The 20,990-nt window shown below is 36.0% G+C and overlaps 1 protein-coding gene across 7 annotated transcripts in view; it reads left to right on the forward strand.

Annotated features, from left to right (window-relative positions):
* The window catches only part of KIF16B (kinesin family member 16B), a 563,734-nt gene that overhangs the window by 363,425 nt on the left and 179,319 nt on the right, over nt 1-20,990 (forward strand). Inside the window, exon 27 of one of the 7 annotated variants that reach the window (XM_074209407.1) lies at nt 15,136-15,221. The exons of 5 other annotated variants lie outside the window; for them this stretch is intronic. In XM_074209407.1, the coding sequence (XP_074065508.1) occupies nt 15,136-15,174 (39 nt within the window). In that variant the 3' untranslated portion in view covers nt 15,175-15,221. Of the gene's footprint in view, nt 1-1,625; nt 2,976-15,135; nt 15,222-20,990 lie in introns of those variants that run through there. One more of the 7 variants, XM_074209406.1, reaches the window with a different exon arrangement.

The following is a 20,990-nucleotide window of genomic DNA, read 5'->3' on the forward strand; positions in this document are numbered from 1 at the left end:
CAATAGCATCTGGCTCCCAGGATGAGGAGGATAAGATGACATAAAATACTTTGCAAACCTCTTAAAGTACTATATAGACATTAGGTGCTTTCAGCAGCAGCAGCAGCCAGGGGCCAACTGATCATGATGGGGAAGACCCCTCTGCATCTAGCCAGTCCAATACCAGGCTCTTTCAGGCAGGTCATTTTTTAACCTGCCTTTGACTCCCAATACCCACCAGTCTCTTGATGTGGTATCGCTGAAAAGCTTAATCCCTGCTCCTTCTACTATCACATTCTCCATCCTTTGACTTTCCATCCCAAAACCCCCTCCCTGACCACCACTCTCCTAAATTTGTCATCTCCTCTAATGAGATGGAAATCTCCTGGAAGACAGACTATCATTCTTTTGTTTTTCTATCTTCTACACAATCTCAGGCCGCCCATATCTGCCCACCTACCTGGGCTTGCTTGTTGTTAAGTCTTTTTTCAATTGTCTGGCTCTCTGTGACCCCTATTTGGAGTTTATTTACCCAAGACACTGTAGTGGTTTGACATTTCCTTCTCTAATTCATTTTACAGATGAGGAAATTGAGACAAACAGAGTCACATGGTTTGCCAGGGTCACACAACTAGTAAGGGTCAAGGCTGAATTTGAACTTGAGAAGAGGAGTCTTCCTGCCTCCAGGTCCCCCACTCTGTCTAGTGTACCACTTAGCTGCCCCCATACTTGCTTGACCACATCCCTAGTACTGACTCTCTAGTCTGGCCTGTGGCAACATTCTTTTTGGTCTCCCCACTTTGAGTCTCTACTTACTCTAATCCAACTTCCACATAGCCACTCCAAAGTATAGTACTTACTAAATGCTTATGGTTTGATTCATAGCACACTAAAAGCCAGAATGCAGTTTGACTATAGCCAAATCTAAGCCATTTCATTTTACATATGAATTGACCTAAAGAGAAGGACTTCAAAAGCCAAATAGGTGATTAGTATCAGAGTTGTGATTAGCACTCAGCTATCTCAATTCCCAATTACATCTTAACCTGAGAGTGGGAATTGTCCTTAGAGAGCATCTAGTCCAACTCTGATAAGAAAACTAAGCCCCATAGACACATAAGTGACTTGTCTAAGGTCACCAAAAAACAATTAGAAGAAATGTGTCATGAATTCAGTTCCTCCGATGAAAATTCTCTGCTTTTTCCAATTCACTGTATCACTTCTTATTAAGGTAAAAATGTATGGAAGTGTACTATCAGTGACTTAATATTCTGTTACCTACTACACGATAGAAAAGAAAGTCACATTTTCATAACAAATATTTATAGATTCATAGGGTGAGTGGTGGAAGGGACCTCAGTGATAAACTGAGATAGCTGAGGCCCACGAAGGTTACAGCAGGTTCTAGTGGCCCAGATGGGTCTAGTCTCAATTCCTCTCCCTTCCAAACAAGTCATATACTACTCCTTCTGAGCTGAAGTGTTTTAGACCCCTTCTCCATATAGTCTCATTGTTTACACTATATTTAATTCATAGGAATTGTCTGCTGTTGCAAAGATTTCTTTCCCCACAGCTTATCTTCACTATAAGCCCATCGAATGGATTTATGTTGCCTGAACATGTTTCAAAATGTCTTTTCTCTACAGCAATACCTCAGGAACTTTTTTCAATATGATGCTTCAATCCACAACATCCCCATTACACCTCGACAAAGTGGGCTTGACACTGTCAAAGCATACCATCTGTGAGTTCTCTCCATTCTTTAAAAAAGGCGTGTTTGACTACAGCAGCCACGGAACCGGCTAGAGCTCAAGAGTTCAGCAGCCAATGCAGTGCCTTCCTTTAGCAAGATTCCTCCAGAAATGCAAATAAAACTCTCAAGCAAAGATCTCAGCCTAACTCTGCGCAACTGAAAACAGATATGCAACAATTCCTTCCTTTATCTTTTAATGTTTTTCCTACTTAGTGCCTGTGCTTGGGAATAGAATGTTGTACCATTCATTTGTTTCTACCTGTGGTTTCCATGGCAAACTGCAGTCTCTGTTCAACCCCCAGGTGAATATGGCTCCTTCCTATCGCTCAGACAATTCATTTCCATACGGCAAGTTTGCATCACTTTGGCTTTTACCCTTCAAATCTGGCTTACCATTTTACAAAACCTGGTAATGTCTGATTTCCTTTTTGACTAAGATTTATCTACACATCCACTTTCATTGGATCATATTAGCATTTCTTCCCAAGAAAGACATTTTTAATTTCATGATTTTATTGTTTGTTTCATCTCGGACTGACAGCTTTTGTATCTACCCAAAAGTTAATGTTTACAAAGAATTTCATGTTCTGCAAGATAATTTTAAGGTAAATCATGTCTCAAGTCTTCCATGCTTGACTATTTGGATGTAATGTAAGCTGCATAACTTGATATGGATATATATATGAAACACATGCAAATTGGATCTTCATTTGACCTTGTTAAGTCAAAAATGTCTGTTTTCTAATTTCTTAGAATATATCTTAAATGTACTCTCTGCTTTCTCAGTAAAGCATAACATGAGTGCATAGCAAGTCATATATTTTTAAAGAATACGTTATTCATGTTTATGCTACATTCTCTATAAGTGCTTCAGTTTAAATCTTAGAATTTACAGTGTTTTACTAAATAATACTTAAATTACTCAGGACTTATGTAGAATTGCACATGTGTGTGTGTATATATACACAGTGTTATATCTGCTTTGTGGTGTATGAGAAAGAAATGTAAGAATGTAAGTAGAAAGAAAATATGTATATGCAAATTGTATATATTTCCATCCACAGATTTATATATATATATATTATATATATAGACATTCTTATTGATCAGTTGTATCAAAATGTATGAACACTCATGCAAAATTACTAAGGGGCATCACAAAGATATTTGCTTCATGCAAAATTGAAATTGAGCTGCTATCAATATTAAATGAAATTATGGAACTATCTGTGCTCTAGCTAATTTCATTTCACAGTTTATGACATCATCATTTTTACTACTCTTTAAAATGTTAACTACTAGAGTTAGAAAATAGATAGAATTTATAATTTATCGTTGTGTATTTCTCGAAACCTTAATAGTGGCATTGATTACAGTCACAAATGAGCAAATAACAATACATGGCCACATTCAGACACCTTGAATATGCCCATGCTGAAACATGTTTGTGGATGGTGCTTTTCTCACTAAGAAAAATCCACCATCACATAGGCTAACTATAAAAATGCAGATTGATGGAAGTGAATGAAGCTTTTACTATTTCAGATAAGGAGCCTACTTTCCATTGCTTGCAATCAGTTTGGACTACAAGCTTGGTGGGGATGAGGGGGAGGGGTTACTGTTACAGAATTTAAACAAAAAAAAATTAAAGGAGAGAAACTGGAGAGATAATAATTATGTGTCAGTTGGAACTCTAAAGATGATCTCTCATTTGCTGACCAAACCAAATGCTTTTCTTCTAAGTGACTAGATAATCTATGTTACCTGCCCTTTAAAGGAGTAAGGAGGTCTCACCTCTTTAGTTAAGTGGGCATGTTCCTGGAAAGGCTAAATAAATCTTCCAGTTGCAGTTGCCATTTCCAGTAGTCAAGTTGGAGTCAGAAACCTTAGGTTTCAAGGTCAAGCATGGTTGATAACTTTCTGTGTATACCATAGAGAAGTCACTTCACTTCCTTAGGTCTCAGATCATTATTAACACTAAGGACAACAAGCATTTATATATTATTTCATATGATCCTCACAACATATGAGGTAAATCATAGCTGTCATTACCCTCATATCGCTAATGAGGAAATGGAGTGCATGTATCTTGTTATAGATTACCCTTTGTCTGAGCATATGAGAAGGGATTCTTTCCCATTTTAAAACCATGACTCCATTATGCACTGTACCCCATTATTTTTCTTTTTCCTGTATGTGAAATGAAGAACTGCAATAGACAATCTCTAAGATATCTTCTAGCTCTGACATTTTAGGATTACATTCATGAGCAAGATACAGATTAAGTCATCTTTATGGAGTGGAAGGGGGTCTATGAAGCCTAAATCCAGATCAATAACATGGTATACCTTCATACAGATAGAACACAAGAGAGATGCTGAAAGGAGCTTGGTCAGCAATATTGAAACCACCACATTTGGACCCTACTACTTCATAATAACCAATATGGAAAAGTAATGGCATCTAAGAAGATGAAACTGGCAAAACATGAAGACCATCCCTAGTAGACATAAAAGAAATTCGTATTAGAAAGGAATATTGTCTTTTAGGAACTCAATTTCATTTTTCCAAATAGCTTAAAAGGGAAGAATCCAAAGAATGAAAAAAGGTATTAAATATCCTCCTTGATCCCCCCCCCCCAACACACACACACAAACAACCAGGAAGACAAAATAGGCCTGCATTCTCCTTTCTGTAATCTTTATGGAAACACTGTGGGAGTATAGACTTAGAACTGAAAAGTATATTAGACTTCTATTCAATTCCTCCTCATTTTTGCAGATGAGATAATGAAACCTAGCAAGATAAAGTACCATACCTAAGCTCACTCAGGTGAGGAGTGCCCAGAGGCAAGATTCAAACCCAGGTCTTATAAAGCCCAAAACATTTCTTTTCCCATTCTTTCATAAAGTAATGAATACAGATTGGAACTGATGCTTTCAAATAATATTTTCTATAATAGACAATATCTTCAGAGTCACAAAATGATTTGAGAGATGAAAAGATTTAGACTATCCCTCTAAGCCCATTGTTGATTTCAGAAAAGTATTTGACTTATTAGAAGAAAAGGAGGCAATAAAAGGTCTCCTCAAACCACATATCTCTCGTGCATATTTCTTAAATCCATAGAAGGTTCTGTGACAACACCATGAAGATTAATTTGTTCAGCTGTTGGCTAAAATATACATTTGACCATGCCACTCCCCATAACCACTGGTGTCTCCCTATTACTTCTAGGATAAAAAAGTTATATGCAGTCAGATCACAGATGTTACTTAAAATTCAAGTTATTTAGAATTTATGGTTAGCTTTCACAGGGTCACCTCATCACTCTTAAGGCCTTAGGTGAAGTGTCCTTCCTTCATGCTGGGAAGGAGGTTCTAATGTCAGGAGGTTCAACACCCTGAAGCAGATAGTGAACTCTATTTAAATCTAGAACTACAAACAAATGGTTCACATTGGGACAGAAGCATGACCATCCTAAAATGATGTAGTTTAGAAACATGAAATACAAAGAAGAGGCCTGAAGTAGTCTTGTTATCATCTGGGCTGGAGAGGGAGCTGCCACCTGAATTATTCCAAAACATGCAGAAATTTTGGCATTCTAGCTCTGCTGAGCAGATACTGATAAATTTCAATCCCACTAACTACATTCAGTCCTTTCTCCTCATTATTTTCCCCCTGCCCAATGTTATATCCTATATGTGCCCAATAATATACAATAAGAGTTTGAAATAAACTGCAAGTTAAATCATGCCCTGTCTTCTCTCCACCTGCATAAAAAATATAAAAATAATAAATATAACCTACATGATAAATAATGGCTCTTTCTCAGATATTTATGAAGGCATTTAATTCATTTTAAAATTATTTTGTATATTCTCAGATGATTTTATTACCCCTTCATGCTATCAACCAAGATCTTTGCTTCTTGTGAGAGCTGGCACCTCTGCCTCAAGGCTCACCCTAATCCAATCTACCTTCTATAGAACTGACAGATGAATGAATACATCTGCCCAGGAAATTCCCCAGCTCATAAAACTCTAGTGTCTCCCTATTACTTCTGGGATAAATACAGACTCCTCTGTTTGGCAGTAAGGGGACTGTAGTCTCCTATTCTAGGTTCTCCTGATCACAAACTACAGTTCAACCAAACTGCCCTACTTCTGTCCTACCTGGCAGTTCATTTAATGGTATCTCTTCCTTGGTACATCTCTTAGGCTCCCTAGCTTCCTTCAGAGTTCTATCCAAGTAATACCTCCTCCTTCATGAGATGAGGCCTTTCTTCCTCACCTCAATGACCCTCAAATTAACCTGTTTTTATTTTATTCACATTTTATATTTCTATATAGGATGCATATTGTTTCCCTCAATAGAATATAGCTCAGTGCTGGAACTTTTTGAACTTTGAACTCCCAAATTCTATCATAGTATTTGACCAACAATTTAATAAATGTTCAATGACCCTGTTCTTCTGCACATATTCAAGACAAGTTTTGTTTTGTTTTGTTTTTTTAAAGAGGCAAAAAGTTTGTGAGGAAAATAATTAAACACCATGAAGAAGAGTGCATAATTCTTAGTCTTTAGTCAAAATACTCATATTCACATGAATTTTTGACTTCATCTATTTGGAAGTTTTTCCCAACAATGCTGTGAATCACAACCCATCTGAACCTGGCCATCTTATTTGACTCTTTTCCAAGTTTTCCTCTGAGAATTTTTTTTTGATGAAGAGTGTTTTCAATCCCCTGACATTTCTTAATTCCTCCTAACATGAGGGAACCAGTGGAGAATTGATCACCAGTCTGTCACCCTCATCATTTGATCAGCCCATCTCCTAATTTATAATTCCTTGATGATTAGTCATCAATAGTCTTTGACATTCCTCTTATATTCTCATAACCATGTTTTCCTCATAACTGTATATTGCAGTCTATTCATTTTTACCATGCCCCATTCTACTAATTCATTAAAGAATGTTGTCTTCCATGTCATCTGACAACATAGCAGAATATTGTTATTAAAAGAATAAACCTTTGCTTTTTTTTATGGGAAATTTAGTTCATCACTGGAGCTTTGCACTCCCTCCTCCTATTGAACTCTGAACCCAACTGGTCCATATTTATTAAACTAGATGTATGTACAGTTCTTTTCCTACCCGCCACCTTGCCACCAAGATTGGGACATGATTCCCTGAAGGACTTATCCATTTTAGCCCCAGTCCTGATACTCGATGTGACCTATTATATATCTAGGCAAACTCCAACTATACCTCGTTTTACTCCTCTGCCATTTTCTGGACAGCTAATATGTATTCCCAAGCTTAATCACTTTTTAGTTATAGAACTATAATCAAATCAATATTATTGTTTCACTGCTACTTGAAGAGATGGGACTACTCCCCTTGACCACATTCAATATCCCTACAAAATTCAAACCAAAATACTCTTCCCTTATCACCACTTCTTTAAATATGTTTTGCCCCCCCCCCCATTAGAATGTGAGCCCTTTGAGGACAGACACTGTCTTCAGTTTTATATTTGTATTCCCAGTGCATAGAATAGTGCTTGATACACACATATAAAAACAAATGATAATACAGAATAAATACATATTTTTATTAATTTATTCAGTTATTCATATGGATGGAGAAGTTCTGTAGGATATATATCTAAATGTATGTTATAATCAGGAAAATAAGCATTCTTAGTCTTTCCTGTTTAGGTGATCAAACCAAACTCCTTTGAGTGATGCCTTCTAGAAAGTTCTGCAGCGTTTCAGGACTTGGTGCAATTAGTACAATGTCATCTGCAATCTTGAGCATATTCAGCATTTTCCCTCCACAAGGGAAAATATCTTCAATTTGGACATTACTCCTGGAGTTCTTTCATTACAGGGACAAACATTTTTGACAAGCATTTACCCCCCTTTCATGCCTTACTCTGTATTTATGAAGAAAAATAATCACTCAGCAGGATTATTTCTTATATATAGTTCAAGGAATTTTGAATGATTTTGATGTATAGATGAAGGGACATCGTGTATAAAAAAAACTCACATAGATTATTTTCGGCAACTAAAGTACAAATCCAAATGTGTCAAATACATACACACATATGTTCTTCAATAAATTTGTAGCTATTTACCTCTTAGACCAATATAACATATTCTCTTTGGAATTCAAAGCCCTTCATAACATAGTTCGCTCCTACTTTTCTTGTTTTCTTGCATCTCCTCCCCCACCTTCCCTCCCCTCCCCCATCACATGCTCTTCCATCCAGTGACCTGGACTCCTGGTTGTTCCATGAACAGGAACCTTCATCTCTTGGCTCTGTATGTTTTCTATGGCCATCTCAAGCCTGGAATAATGTCTTTTGCTTCTTTTTTGTATCCTCAGAGTCTCACACATGACAGGCACTTAAGAGATGTTTATTAATTGATTGATTAAAAATTATCCTATTGGGTAGGAGGCCCTTTGCCTCTGTGCTCATAGCGATATGTAGCCAAATTTATTTGAAGGGCATAGCAGTACTTCTGTTAAATAGTCACCTTTTGAAGGGGAGGCCTACAAGTGTCCTGGTCCTGACTTGGCAAAAGATACCTACTAATTTATATGTGAAAGGCCTGGGTCCCCAAGATAAAGAAGTTTAGTCATGAACAAGTGGCATACCAGTTTTGTTTCAGATTTAGCCCAAAGAGACTTGAGGTAGGCAGATTCACCAGTAGATGAGTCCTGTTGTGAGATGATGAAGTCCTGCATTAAAATGGTGGCAGTATCATAAGAGAGAATAGTGTGTATTTAAGACATGTTGCAAAGATAAAATCGACACACTTTGGAAATGTTATGCAATGGTGGGATATGGGGTGGTGAGAGATCATGAGGAATCCAAGATACTTTTTTCTTTGCAAAGGGACTAGGAGAATGGTTATAGTACTAGGGAAGATAGGAGCTAGGAAACTCTTTAGGGGAAAAATTATGAGATTCATTTTGGACATAGTTTAAAATGTCTACTACAGAGTTTGAGATTTCTGAAAGGCAGTTGTGAAGATGAGATTGGACATCAGTAGAGAATTAGTTTGGGCAGGATAGATTAGTTTGAGAGTCATCAGCAAATTAAATCTGTGGAAACTGAGGAGCTCACCAGAGGAAATAGTATAGAGGGAGAAGAGATGAGCACCTAGCACCAAACACCTAAGGTTTTAGAGGACATGGTCTTGATGAAGATCCAGAAAAGAACACAGAAGGAGCAATCTGATAAAGGTAGCATGAAAACAAGGAGAGCGTAGTGTCCTGAAAACCTAGATAGAAGAGAATATCAAGGAGAGACTGAACAGTCTAAAGCTGCAGAGAAGTCAAGGAGAATAAGATTTGAGAAAAGCTCATTGAATTTGGCAACTAAGATCATTAGTGACTTTGAAGAGAATAGTTTTAGTGGAATGATTGGGTCAGAAGTCAGACTGAGCAAGAGTGGGAGGGGAGAAAGTAGAGTCATCTCTTATAGATGACCTTTTGAAAGAGTTTAACTACAAAGAGCTGAAGAGTTAAGTGATGATAGCAGAAAGGGAAGAATCAAATGAGAGTTTTTTTCAGGATGGGAAAGATGTGGTATATTTTCAGGTTATATGAAATGAGCGAGTAAATGAGAAGAAATTTTAATTAAGTCACCACAAGAGTGAAAGAGGAGGCTCGATCTGTTGGAGAAGAGAGACCTTGTGGTGAATTTTGTTATTGTTCGGTTTTTTGGTAAATGTGAGACAAAGCTTCTCAGCTGAGGGGTCAGAAAGGGGAATCATGGTAGGTTTGAAGAAGGATGAAAAGATTTGGAAGGGCCACTATGCAAACTGGGATAGTGAATTGGTAAGCGAATTAAAAAGTCAAACCCTCCCATCTCTACTGATTTGGGGAAAGGGGTGGGAAGGTACAGGTTGCCATAGAAATGGAATGCAGCAAAATGGAAGCCACTAAGCAATGAGAAAAAAAGCCTAACCTACTTAGTTTTAACAGGATGATTATGTGGCATCATCCAAGGCAAAGTGTTAGGCATTTGAGAGTGCCATTTCACTGTAGCTTCAATTGGGAGGAAGAAAATAAACAAAAGTAATGGTGGTTTAGATGCAGAGCACATTTCCATATCTCCTATGATTTATTTGACCATTATTTTTTCTCATTTTTTTATGCATCTTTATGTGAGATTAAGTTAATAAACAATTTCAAAAATGTTCATATAATAATCCTATAGTGTAACTATATCTAACTGTATCCATGAGTGACTCCAGCAAGCACAACTAAAAGGTTGGGTAACTATCCTTCAGCTCAGTTCTTCTCCATTAGCTAACTCTCCAAAAGAGCAGTCTATTACTGATAAGAGAAGTGTAGGAAAAGTGGATCACAAAGAGCATTTTTTTTATGACACCACTCCTTTCTAAATGGTATCAACTGATTTCAGAAATACTTTTGCTTTACTCTTCAGTAATGCAGTATAGGGTGTAAGCCTATATAACATTAAAAGTGATAATGCCCACAAAAAGAGGGGAGGGGGAACTGTACCTGGGTGTTGTCATAAATTGGCTTATGTGTCTAATTTGTTCGGGTTTTTTAAAATCCTAAATATGTAGTGTATAAAAAATTAACTTCTAAACAAAAACAAAAAACCCTTACCTCAAGCAAGAATAGGATCTACAATTCATTTTTAATAGTGTATCTTTATCCTCTACAGGTAAGTGAAAAAGCCTTGTTTAATCTTTTAATAAGGTGATAAATTCAGTGTTCAAAATAATACATGAACTATTTTTAGTATGGAGAACACTTAACTGAGGAACTCCATAACACATACTGGGTCTTTTGCATAGACTGTACATCACCTCCTTTATTTAAAAAAAAACAGCATTTGCTACCTATTTAAGCAGGTGGGATTGAAAAAAATTGGAGGCCACCGCCATCATCCCTTGCCTTTCAGCTCTCCTGGCCCTGCTGTCCTACTTATCCAAGTGCTTTACTACTCACAGTGTAGGTATTCCTTCCAGGGAAGTGGAGGACTGCCCTCCATCTGCCCATCTGGTCACTGATGGATCATAAGGACTCCTGGGTCTTGCCATGCATTACACAGTTCAATTCTTTTATATCTCTTATCTTCCCCAATTAGAATGTGAACTCCTTGAGAGCAGAGACTGTCTTCTTTCCCTTCCCCTTCCCTAGTGCTTAGTATATTGTTTGATACCTAGGAAGCACTAAAGGCTTTTTCATTCATCCATTCATTCATTTCCTTATGCTTTCCACACAGAAACACTGTCTTCATTTTGCTGGTGCTGTTTATAGGGCATGTGTATATTATCAGAAATTTCTTAACAATAACCCTGTGAGGTAAGAGAATGCAAGTAATAATTTTCATTTTATAGGTGATAAAACGGCGAGGTAGTTATTGGAGCCAAGTTTTCTGACTCCACTTTTTGATACACTTTCTACTATACTGTGCCTGGGACATTGGTCTCCTGAGGACAACTGATGATGTTTGTCCTTCCTTCTTGATGAAAGGAAGAAGACCAAGACATTAGGGAGGACATACCATGAATTGGATTTGACTGAGGGGCCGTTGTACAGTCATCAACTTTACTTTCTTCTCTGGAGCATCTGGATCCAGTGACCAGAGAAGAATCAGGATGACTCGAGATGGCCCTGGATATAAGATAGGATTAAGTGACTTACCAAGGTCACACAGATAGTAAGTATCTGAGGTCGGATTTAAACTCAGGTCCTCCTGAACTGAGGACTGGCACTCCATCCACTGTAAGACCTCTCTGCTACTTCTAGTTACTAAAAAAGAACCTCAGCTCCATAACTTTGCATCTGTATGCTAATGAGTTGTGCTCTAAAATTTCCAGTGGTTCTTATTGCCACTAAGATAAAATATTAATTTCTTTGTTTTTGTTTGAATTTAGAACCATTTATATAATTTGACTTTAGCCTACCATTCCAGATTTTTCTTCCACAAGTCCCTTCCTGGATTTTGTCTTCCATACAAACCAGCCTATTTGTTGTTCCTCTTATTTGAAATTCCATATCCCATCTCCATGACTGTACAGGCTATTCTCCTGCCTTGGAACCTTCTTTCTCCTCATCTCTTATCTATTAGAACCTGTAACTACTTTTAAATCTCTTGTTAGGAGAAGTTTCCTATAGGAAGGTTTTTGTAACCTTTTTTGTTCATCACTAATCATATTTCCTTTACTTTCGCATTCAATTTTTATGCATGTCATACTTAATACTATATGTTATTGTGTTTGCAGTTTTAGCAAAAGAGTAAATTGAGGCAAATCTCTGAGGAAGATAGCATTCATTAACAGAGGCAAAATTTACCTTCATTAATGTCAAAGACCCTAAGCAAAAGCACAGGGTCCTTTTATGGGTTTGGGGGAATATAGAACAAAAAAACAGTATATGACTTCATAAGATTGAGGGCAACATAATTGATTACAGAGCTGAGGCACAGAGATCAACATAATTGGTTGGAATTTTGGTAATGGGGGTTAACAACAACTTCCTTACTCCCCATTCCCCTTCTTCTCTCAAGAGAATTAAAAATTACTCTTTATTTGAATTTAAGTGCAAGAGAGTAGCCTAGATTTTTGAACAGTAAACCAGAGGGACTTGAAGTATAGCTTAGTGAAGTAAAGTTATCAGGCCCAGTTCTCTCTGTGTTTACACCCTTTTCTCAAGATTAGCAAAATTCCTGGTGACAAAAAATAGATAAGTGATTAGCAGAAGAGCTGGATTTGTAAAATTAATTCATTATGAGTCAGCTGAATTCTGAACTATATTCAGAAAACTATTATTCAAGTATTGCCAGACAAAAGTAGTTATAGGACAAAATCAATTAGTTGTAAATAGGATCAATAAACTTGATACAGGTTCAACTTTAGTCTTAATGTACGTATTACATGCTCCCAATAGATTGTAAGTTTATTGAGAGGAGGAATTTTTTTTTTTTGCATTTTTATCCCTCAAACCTAGCAGAGAAACTATTACATAGTAAGCATTTAACAAATACTTTTTAGGGGCGGCTAGGTGGCGCAGTGGATAGAGCACCGGCCCTGGAGTCAGGAGTACCTGAGTTCAAATCCGACTTCAGACATTTAATAATTCCCTAGCTGTGTGGCCTTGGGCAAGCCACTTAACCCTGTTTGCCTTGCAAAACCTAAAAAAAAAAAAAAAAACCCAAGCAAAAAAAAAAATCAAATACTTGTTGAAGCATCGAAAATCTTTAGGATGTTTGTTGTTGCCCCATGTTAACAGCCCAAAGAAGAGAAATAGGTTCCACTGCATTTATCCTTTACAAGATTTCAAGGATGTTACAACTGCTTTGTATGCATAAAATTGTAAAATCTTTGTCCTGGAAAGGACTTTAGCTTGTCTGAGCAGATACTTTTAATTTTATATAGAAGGAAACTAAGGTCCGGGGTGATATAATGTATTCAAAGGTATACAGCTAGTAAACAAAGTTGTAATTTCTAATCTATTGCTAATTTCTATCCTTTTAGAATTCTAAAAAAAATAGATAATTCTGATCTCAAAGATTAGAATTCTGTTGGATTAGATTTTCTAATCAACTTTTCTACCTTTTATGATTCAATTAATTAAATATTTAATTAGAGGCAGCTTGCCTCTGATATTAACTAAAAAGTCATTTAACTCTCTACCTCAAATTTCTGCAGCTGAAAAAAGGAGGGAAGGGAATGTGATAATGGTACCTTCCTCCCAGGGTTATTGTGAAGATCAAATGAGATGTTATATGTAAAGTCCTTGTAAACTTTGATGCTTTATATATTTGCTAACTATCATTTCTTAATAATGAATCAACTTTTTCTGGTATCAGCTCAGAGGAATAAGAGTGTCCTCTCAGCATAAACTGATCATTTTTAACCTCTTCCCCACCTTCAATACCACCTCACTCAGTTTCCTTTTGCTTCTGATAGGAAGACTAGAGAGTGAAGTACCAGACTCTTCCTGAAGCTTTCCTTTATAAAGGGCAGAAATTGGATTTTCTACTCCACTCTCGCTCTGCAACTCTGCCTGCTTTCATCTCCACTGAACAAGATCTTCTCCCCCTTCTTTCTGGCATCCTTTTGTGTGTTGTCCTTCCCTTTTAAATTATAAGCTACTTGAGGTCAGACTTTCTTTTTCTTTCCTGTATTCCCAATTTGCAGAGTGCCTTTCATATAGTATCTGATTAATGTTTACTGAATTGAATTGAAAACAATACTAGCTGAATTGAAAATAATACTAATTAATAACATAGAGCAGGAAGACTTATCTAGAGCACTGACCTTGGATTCAAGCGGTCAGGAGTTCAAATCCAATCTCAGATGCTTAGCACTTATCAGCTGTGTGACCATAGGCAAGTCATTTAACCCTGACTTCCTTGCATCTGGAACCATCTCCAGTCCTCCTGATCCATATCTGGCCACTGGACCCAGATGGCTCTGAAGGAGAAAGTGAGGCTGGTGACTTAGCCCAGCCCTGCCGCCCCCCAAATCCCATTCACATATTAGTCATAGTATTATCTCCCTGATGTTGTGTTCTTCTTCAAAAATGAAGGACAAGCATTATATGAGACTTGGTAAATCACTTAACTTTTCAATGCCTCAAGCACCCACCTAACAACATTATAAGTTACAGTGCAGCTGCTGATCTGTCTTGATAGAGAGTTATCCAATTTGGGAGTTCAGATGCCATCATAAATTAAATCCAAATTATTATGTGCCTACTTTATAAAAGTTTCTGCACTGGGGACATTGATTATAATGGACTTAGAAACTATTAGCAATCACTGGTAGCTGTGATCTCATAGGTTCAATACTGCTGATCACTAACTGTCCATGTTTCCCTTCCCTATGCAAACCTCTTGCCTGAGTCCTTGTACAAGTTTACCAGATAGGGACCCACTTAACACGCTGGAGGCCATCCTCATTTTTTGCTGATACCAATAGGGGTTAGTACCAAAGGAGCACTCAGACTGTCCACTTGTCAGCCCTTCCATTCATGTGTTCAGCCCCATCTGATCTTTCCAACATATAGCTATTAATATCTTTCATTTCTCTTCTTTGAAGTCTTTCATTGGCTATATTTTATAGTCTACTGATATAACTTCATTGTACTCTATATTGATATTTGTTTTGATTTAATCAGAATTTATATTCCAGGAAACAAAAGGATCAAAACAGATCACTAGGACAGGACCAAATCTGGAACCCAGTCTATGAAACAAGGAAGATACACCAATTTTGGATTCTTCCATTAGGATTTGTAATGTCTATTCTGTTTTCATTATAAGAATAACAAATGTTTGTTGAATTGACCATGGATAATCCAATTGGAAGTTAATAATATCATGTTCTCTTCCCAACAGACTCTTCATCAATTGAGGCATTGTTCAACATCTGAATAAAATATTGGCCCAGTGATCATTAGAATAAGAAATCAGAAAAACTAAATGAAACTCCAGTATGTTTTCTTTTGTCTCATTCTTCCAATAAAATAAAATAAGTTTAAGATCTATGGTCTTGGCTGACTGGGCCCTTGCATCACAAATACAACTACAAAAGTTTTCTTTTAGTATTTTCTCATTGTATTACTCCTTTAATAAAAAAATACAATGTAAATGGCAACCCAGGTGGTGTCCTAAATGGAGGTCTGCAGGCAACCCAGCTCCCATACACCTATTCCAGTAAAAACATAGGAATTATACCAGATCAAAAAAAAAAAAAAGAAATCAAATGAGAAATTTCAGTGAGTGACTCTTTCTCATAGCTGCACAAGTCAACCAGATCTTACAAGCAATAGGAAAAGGAATCTACTAGCAAACTAGGGCCTACATTCAGACCTCCAAGCCTCAGAGACTAGCTTAAGATAGTTTAAGACTTATCCTACTCTATATCCCAAGGTAGCAGAAGGTAGCTCTATAAAGAAAGTCCCTTAAAGTAGATGGAGTCAAGATGGCAGAGTGAGAAGATTCCCTAATCAGGAAAGCCTAGGGGGAAAAAATTACAGCGAATCATCTTTTTTTTTCCCATTTGATGCAACTTTGGAAGACACAGAGAGGTCTGTAGATATTGGAGTGGGAACTAGTTAGGTCCACCAGAGGCAGTAGCAGTTGTGGAAGCATTCTCTGGAAATGAAGAGAACCAAAAAGGAGCACTAAAGCAGGAAGCTGGGTCAGAAGGAAATCCCAGGGATTCCCTGAACTAGTGCTGGGTGCAAGAACAGGCACCATCTTGGCAGCTCTGTTTTCCATTATCTAATTCTTGATCATCCATCCAGGGAAACTGGAAAAAAGAGTGAGCCACCCTTGTTGCATACTGAGCAAGGAACACTTTCTTAAAATGTACCCAGGTGACTGAGCTTGAGCCAAGGGAGTGAGCCACCCTTGTTGCATACTGAGTGAGGAGCAAATTCTGGAAATGTAACCAGATGACTCTGAACTTGAGCCAAGCAATAGAAACTCATTTATAGCCTTTACCCAGCATCTAAGACTGCAGTGGAATAATCAGGGGAGGGATCTCATGCCAAAGGAGAGCCAATGGCCATTGTTCTAAGTCTGCAAAACCTCCCACAAGGCTAACAATGACCTAATCTGGAATAGTCTGCAAAAAGCAATCATGTACAAGCTAGTATACCTAAGCTTGGGTCAGGAACTTGCAGAGTTTGGCCCAGGAGAGCAATGAATAGACTTCTCTGGAAGCATGGAAACTTGCAGACCTTCAGCCAGAGCTATGAAAACTAAAGAATGTCATAAAAGGACAAGTTTAGGCCAACCTCACTACTTCCCCCCACTCACAATGCATGGAACCCAACACTAATGAAATCCAAAGTCAAGACAGGTAGAAAAATGAATAAATGAAAAAGAACATAAGCATCAAGAGCTTGTGTTGACAAAGGAAGCTTAAGATACACAGAAGAAAATTACCTAAAAACATCCACAAGCAAAAATTGAAATATGTAGATTAGATGCAGGTCAAACAGAAACTCCCAGAAAAGTTAAAAATATTTTTAAAAATGAGAACTATGGAAGAAAGATGTGAAAAGGAGAAATAACATTTTGGTAAATAAACTCAAAAATTAATATTGACTAAATAGAAGAAATCCTCAAATGAAGACTTGTAAAAGTATTATAACTAAAATCCAGAGCTCCTAAGTCTTAAGAAAAATATTGCAAGCTGTACTACAGAGTAATATAAATCCATAGGTAACACAAGATTTAAGTCACTACTATAAAGAAATTGGGAATTTAATATAATTTTTCAAGTTCTTGGTTCATAAACAATAATCTACCTAGCCAAACGAAGATAATTCCTTCAAGGGAAAAACAGCATTAAATGAGAGAGAATTTACAAGCATTCTTGATAAAACTACCAGAGCTGAATTGAAATTTTTGCATTCAAGTACAGGATTCAAGAGAAATAAAATAATAAAAACAGCACAATATGATTGAGAAATTATAAGGCACTGTGGGGAGATGACTCCTCAGAACTCTTATCATTATTTGGGATTTTGAGGGAGTCTAATTGCACAGAGGGTCTGGAAATAATCCTGTTATGTTTTACTGATTGTAAAAGAAGCCTGGAAGTTTAAGGAAGTGGAGAGCCCTGTGAAAGAGGAAGGAAGAATAGTGAAAAAAATAATCTAGCAATAAAGGAGTATATAAGAGTTTATACAACAGACAGTTGTATGGAGGGACAAGCAACATGAAAAGATGGGATAAGGGGGAAAAATCAAGGACAGATATAAGAACAGGCTAGAGAGAATTACACAATTAGTCATAACAGTGAATATGAATGGGATGAACTCATAAAATGGAAAAGGATAATAGAATGGATTAGAAAGAATTCAAGAATATTTACAAGAAATACACTTAAAAGAGAAAGATATAGTGTTAAAATGAGGATGAGCAGAATTTGTTCTGCTTCAACTGAAGTTAAAAAGCATTCTCTCTTTTTTTTAAAAAAGATTTTATTTATTTTTGAGATTTACAATTTTTCCCCCATTCATGCTTCCCTCTACTACTCCTCACAGAAGGCATTTTTAGTCTTTACACTGTTTCCATGGTATACACTGATCTCAGTTGAATGTGATGAGAGAGAAATCATATCCTTAAGGAAGAAAAATAAAGTATGAGATAGCAGAATTGCATAATAAGATAATGGGTTTTTTCCCTAATTTGAAGGTAATAGTCTTTTGGTCTTTGTTCAAAGTCCACATTTCTTTCCCTGGATACAGATGGTATTCTCCATTGCAGACAGCCCAAAATTGTCCCTGGTTGTTGCACTTATGAAATAAGCAAGCCCATCAAGGTTGATCATCACCCCCATGTTACTGTTAGGGTGTACAGTGTTTTCTGGTTCTGCTCATCTCACTCAGCATCAGTTCATGCAAATCCTTCCAGGCTTCCCTGAATTCCCATCCCTCCTGGTTTCCAACAGAACAATAGTGTTCCATGACATACATATACCATAGTTTGTTAAGCCATTCCCCAGTTGAAGGACATTCACTTAATTTCCAATTCTTTGCCACCACAAATAGGGCTGCTATTAATTTTTGTACGTGATGTAAAAAAAGCATTCTCTCAAAGCAAAAAAGCAAAAATAGACCTAATTAAAAGAAATAAACAGGTAAACTGAATTTTGCTGAAAGGTGCCACATTCAATAAATATTAGTACAATATAGACAATGAATAAAAAGCCTGAACATAAAAACATTCAATGTTACACATTTATGCACTAAATGGCACAGAATCTAAAGAATTTAGTTGGGAAATTTTAATTAGGAAAAGTTAAATGAGTCATAGGAAAAAATGAAAAATAAAACTATAATAATGAGAAATCTCAATTTATCCCTTTAAGACCATTATAAACCTAACCACAAAAATAAACAAGAAAGCTAAAAAATTTTAGAATTGGCCTCTGCAGAATATTGTATAGGAAAGAAGTGGACATACCTATTTCTCAGCTGTTTGGTACTTTTGCAAAAATTGCAGCCTAATAACAAATACAAAAGAGTAGAAATATTGAATGCATCTTGCCTAACCATAATTTAATAAAAAAATTATATTCAATAAAGGGACTCTGAAGCATGGATAGACTAATTTAAAATAAATTATTTAATTCTAAGAAAACCCAAGAGACCTATTTCTAATGGAGGAGATAACATATACACATCTATGTTCAATAAAAATGTCAAAATGGATACGTGATATACATAAAGAATAATACTAATACACATTATGGTAACCTCAAATGTTACCTGTCAGATCTATGAATAAAGGAAGAACTTATGACAAAACAAAAGGTAGCTTTGTGGGAAATAAAATGGATAATTTTGATTACATTAAATTAAAAAGTCTTGCACAAAGAGACCCAATTGGCAGCCAATATTAGAAGAAAAACAAAACATTTTTATCATGTTTGTCTGATAAAGGCCTATTTTTCAAATATATTGAGAACTCAACCAAATTTGTAAGGATGTGAGTTGTTCCTCAATTGACAAATTGTCAAAGGATGTGAACAGGCTGTTTTGAGACAAAGAAATCAAATTATCTATAGTCATAAAAAAGCTCTAAGTCACTAATGATTAGAGAGATGCAAATTTAAACAATTCTGAAGTACCCACTCATATCTACCAACCTACCTTGACTAATAAGATATAAAAGGAAAATGACAAATGTTAGAGGGGATTTGGAAAAATTGGAAAATGATACACAGTTGGTGGAGTAGTGGACTAATCCAATCATTCTAAAGAGCAATTTGGAACTGTGCCCAAAGATCTATAAAGCTGTGTGTACCCTTTGACCTAGTAATAACACTGAATGTTCTGATTCGTGAAGAGATCAAAGGAAAGGAAAAGGTCTTATATATATATATATATATATATATATATATATATATATATATATATATATATATATACAAAAATATTAATAGCAGCTCTTTTTCTGATGAGAAAGAATTAGAATTCAGGAACTGCCCCTCAACTGGGGAATCATTGAACAAGTTGTAGTATATGAATACAATGGAATACTATAAGAAATGATGAACACATATTTCAGAAAAAATCTTGGAAAGATTTACATGAACTGATGCAAAGTGAAATGAACAAGAACAAGAAGAACATTGTATACATAACAGCTATATTGAAAAATGATCAACTGTGACTAATTTAGCTATTCTCAGTAAAACAATTCCAAAGGTCTAATGAAAAATGATATCCTTTATAAGAAAAAGAATTGATGGGAATGAAGATGGAAGATTACCATATTTTTCTTGGCTTTTTTATGAGTTTTCTTTTACAACATGGATAATATGGAAATATATTTTGCTTGACTGCACATGTAGAGCATATGTCAAATTGCCATCTCAATGACTGTGGAGGAGGGAGAAAAGGATAGAATTTGGAATTCAAAATTTTTAAAAATTTACTTGTTTTTACATGTAATTCAAAATCTATATTAAAATATTTAATTATTATTATTATTATTATTTTTAATGAAACTTAGTATTTTCTGAGCACTTTAAGGTTTTCAAGGCATTTTACAAACATCTCATTTTATCCTCACAACCACTCTGTAAGGTAGATGCTATTATTATCCCTATTTTACAGATAGGGTAGAAAAAGGTTAAGTGATTTGCTCAGATTCATACAAGTAGTACCTGAGGATATATTTGAAATTCATGTCTTCTCAACTCTAGATTCAGTACTCTATCTACATAGCTGCTATTATATGCAAATAATATATATATATGGGCTAAATGGGATATAATCTATAATCTCAGGGGAGATTCTAAATGAAAAATGACCCCAAAAGGCACTATTTTTGCTCACCAGAATGGTTGGATCCACTATGCCACTAACATGCATCCCAAGTTTCCATAGAAATGATCCTGAGATATCTAAGAAAGCTTTGTCATAAAACCAAATACATCTTTTTGTAAAAATAAGACCTTAGTAGAAAATAAGTTAGCTTTAAATGTTTGGTATGCATTTTCCTTGAGCATTCTTTTTAGTATTTCTTCTATCTAGCCTCCTCAGTGTACTGAATGCTACCTAAGTACTTTTAGAAAATATTTATTTTCTTTGTTTCCTCATATCAATAGCTGAAAAACTTTCAGAATTTGAGATGATATATGGTTGAAACTACATTTTATCCAAAAAAGTTGCCCTCTTATTTACAGAGAAGGTGTCAGAAATCATCAGCTTTGACAGTTTTTACAC

The sequence above is a fragment of the Macrotis lagotis genome, chromosome 1 (assembly GCF_037893015.1).
Source record: "Macrotis lagotis isolate mMagLag1 chromosome 1, bilby.v1.9.chrom.fasta, whole genome shotgun sequence".
Taxonomy (NCBI): Eukaryota; Metazoa; Chordata; class Mammalia; order Peramelemorphia; family Peramelidae; genus Macrotis; species Macrotis lagotis.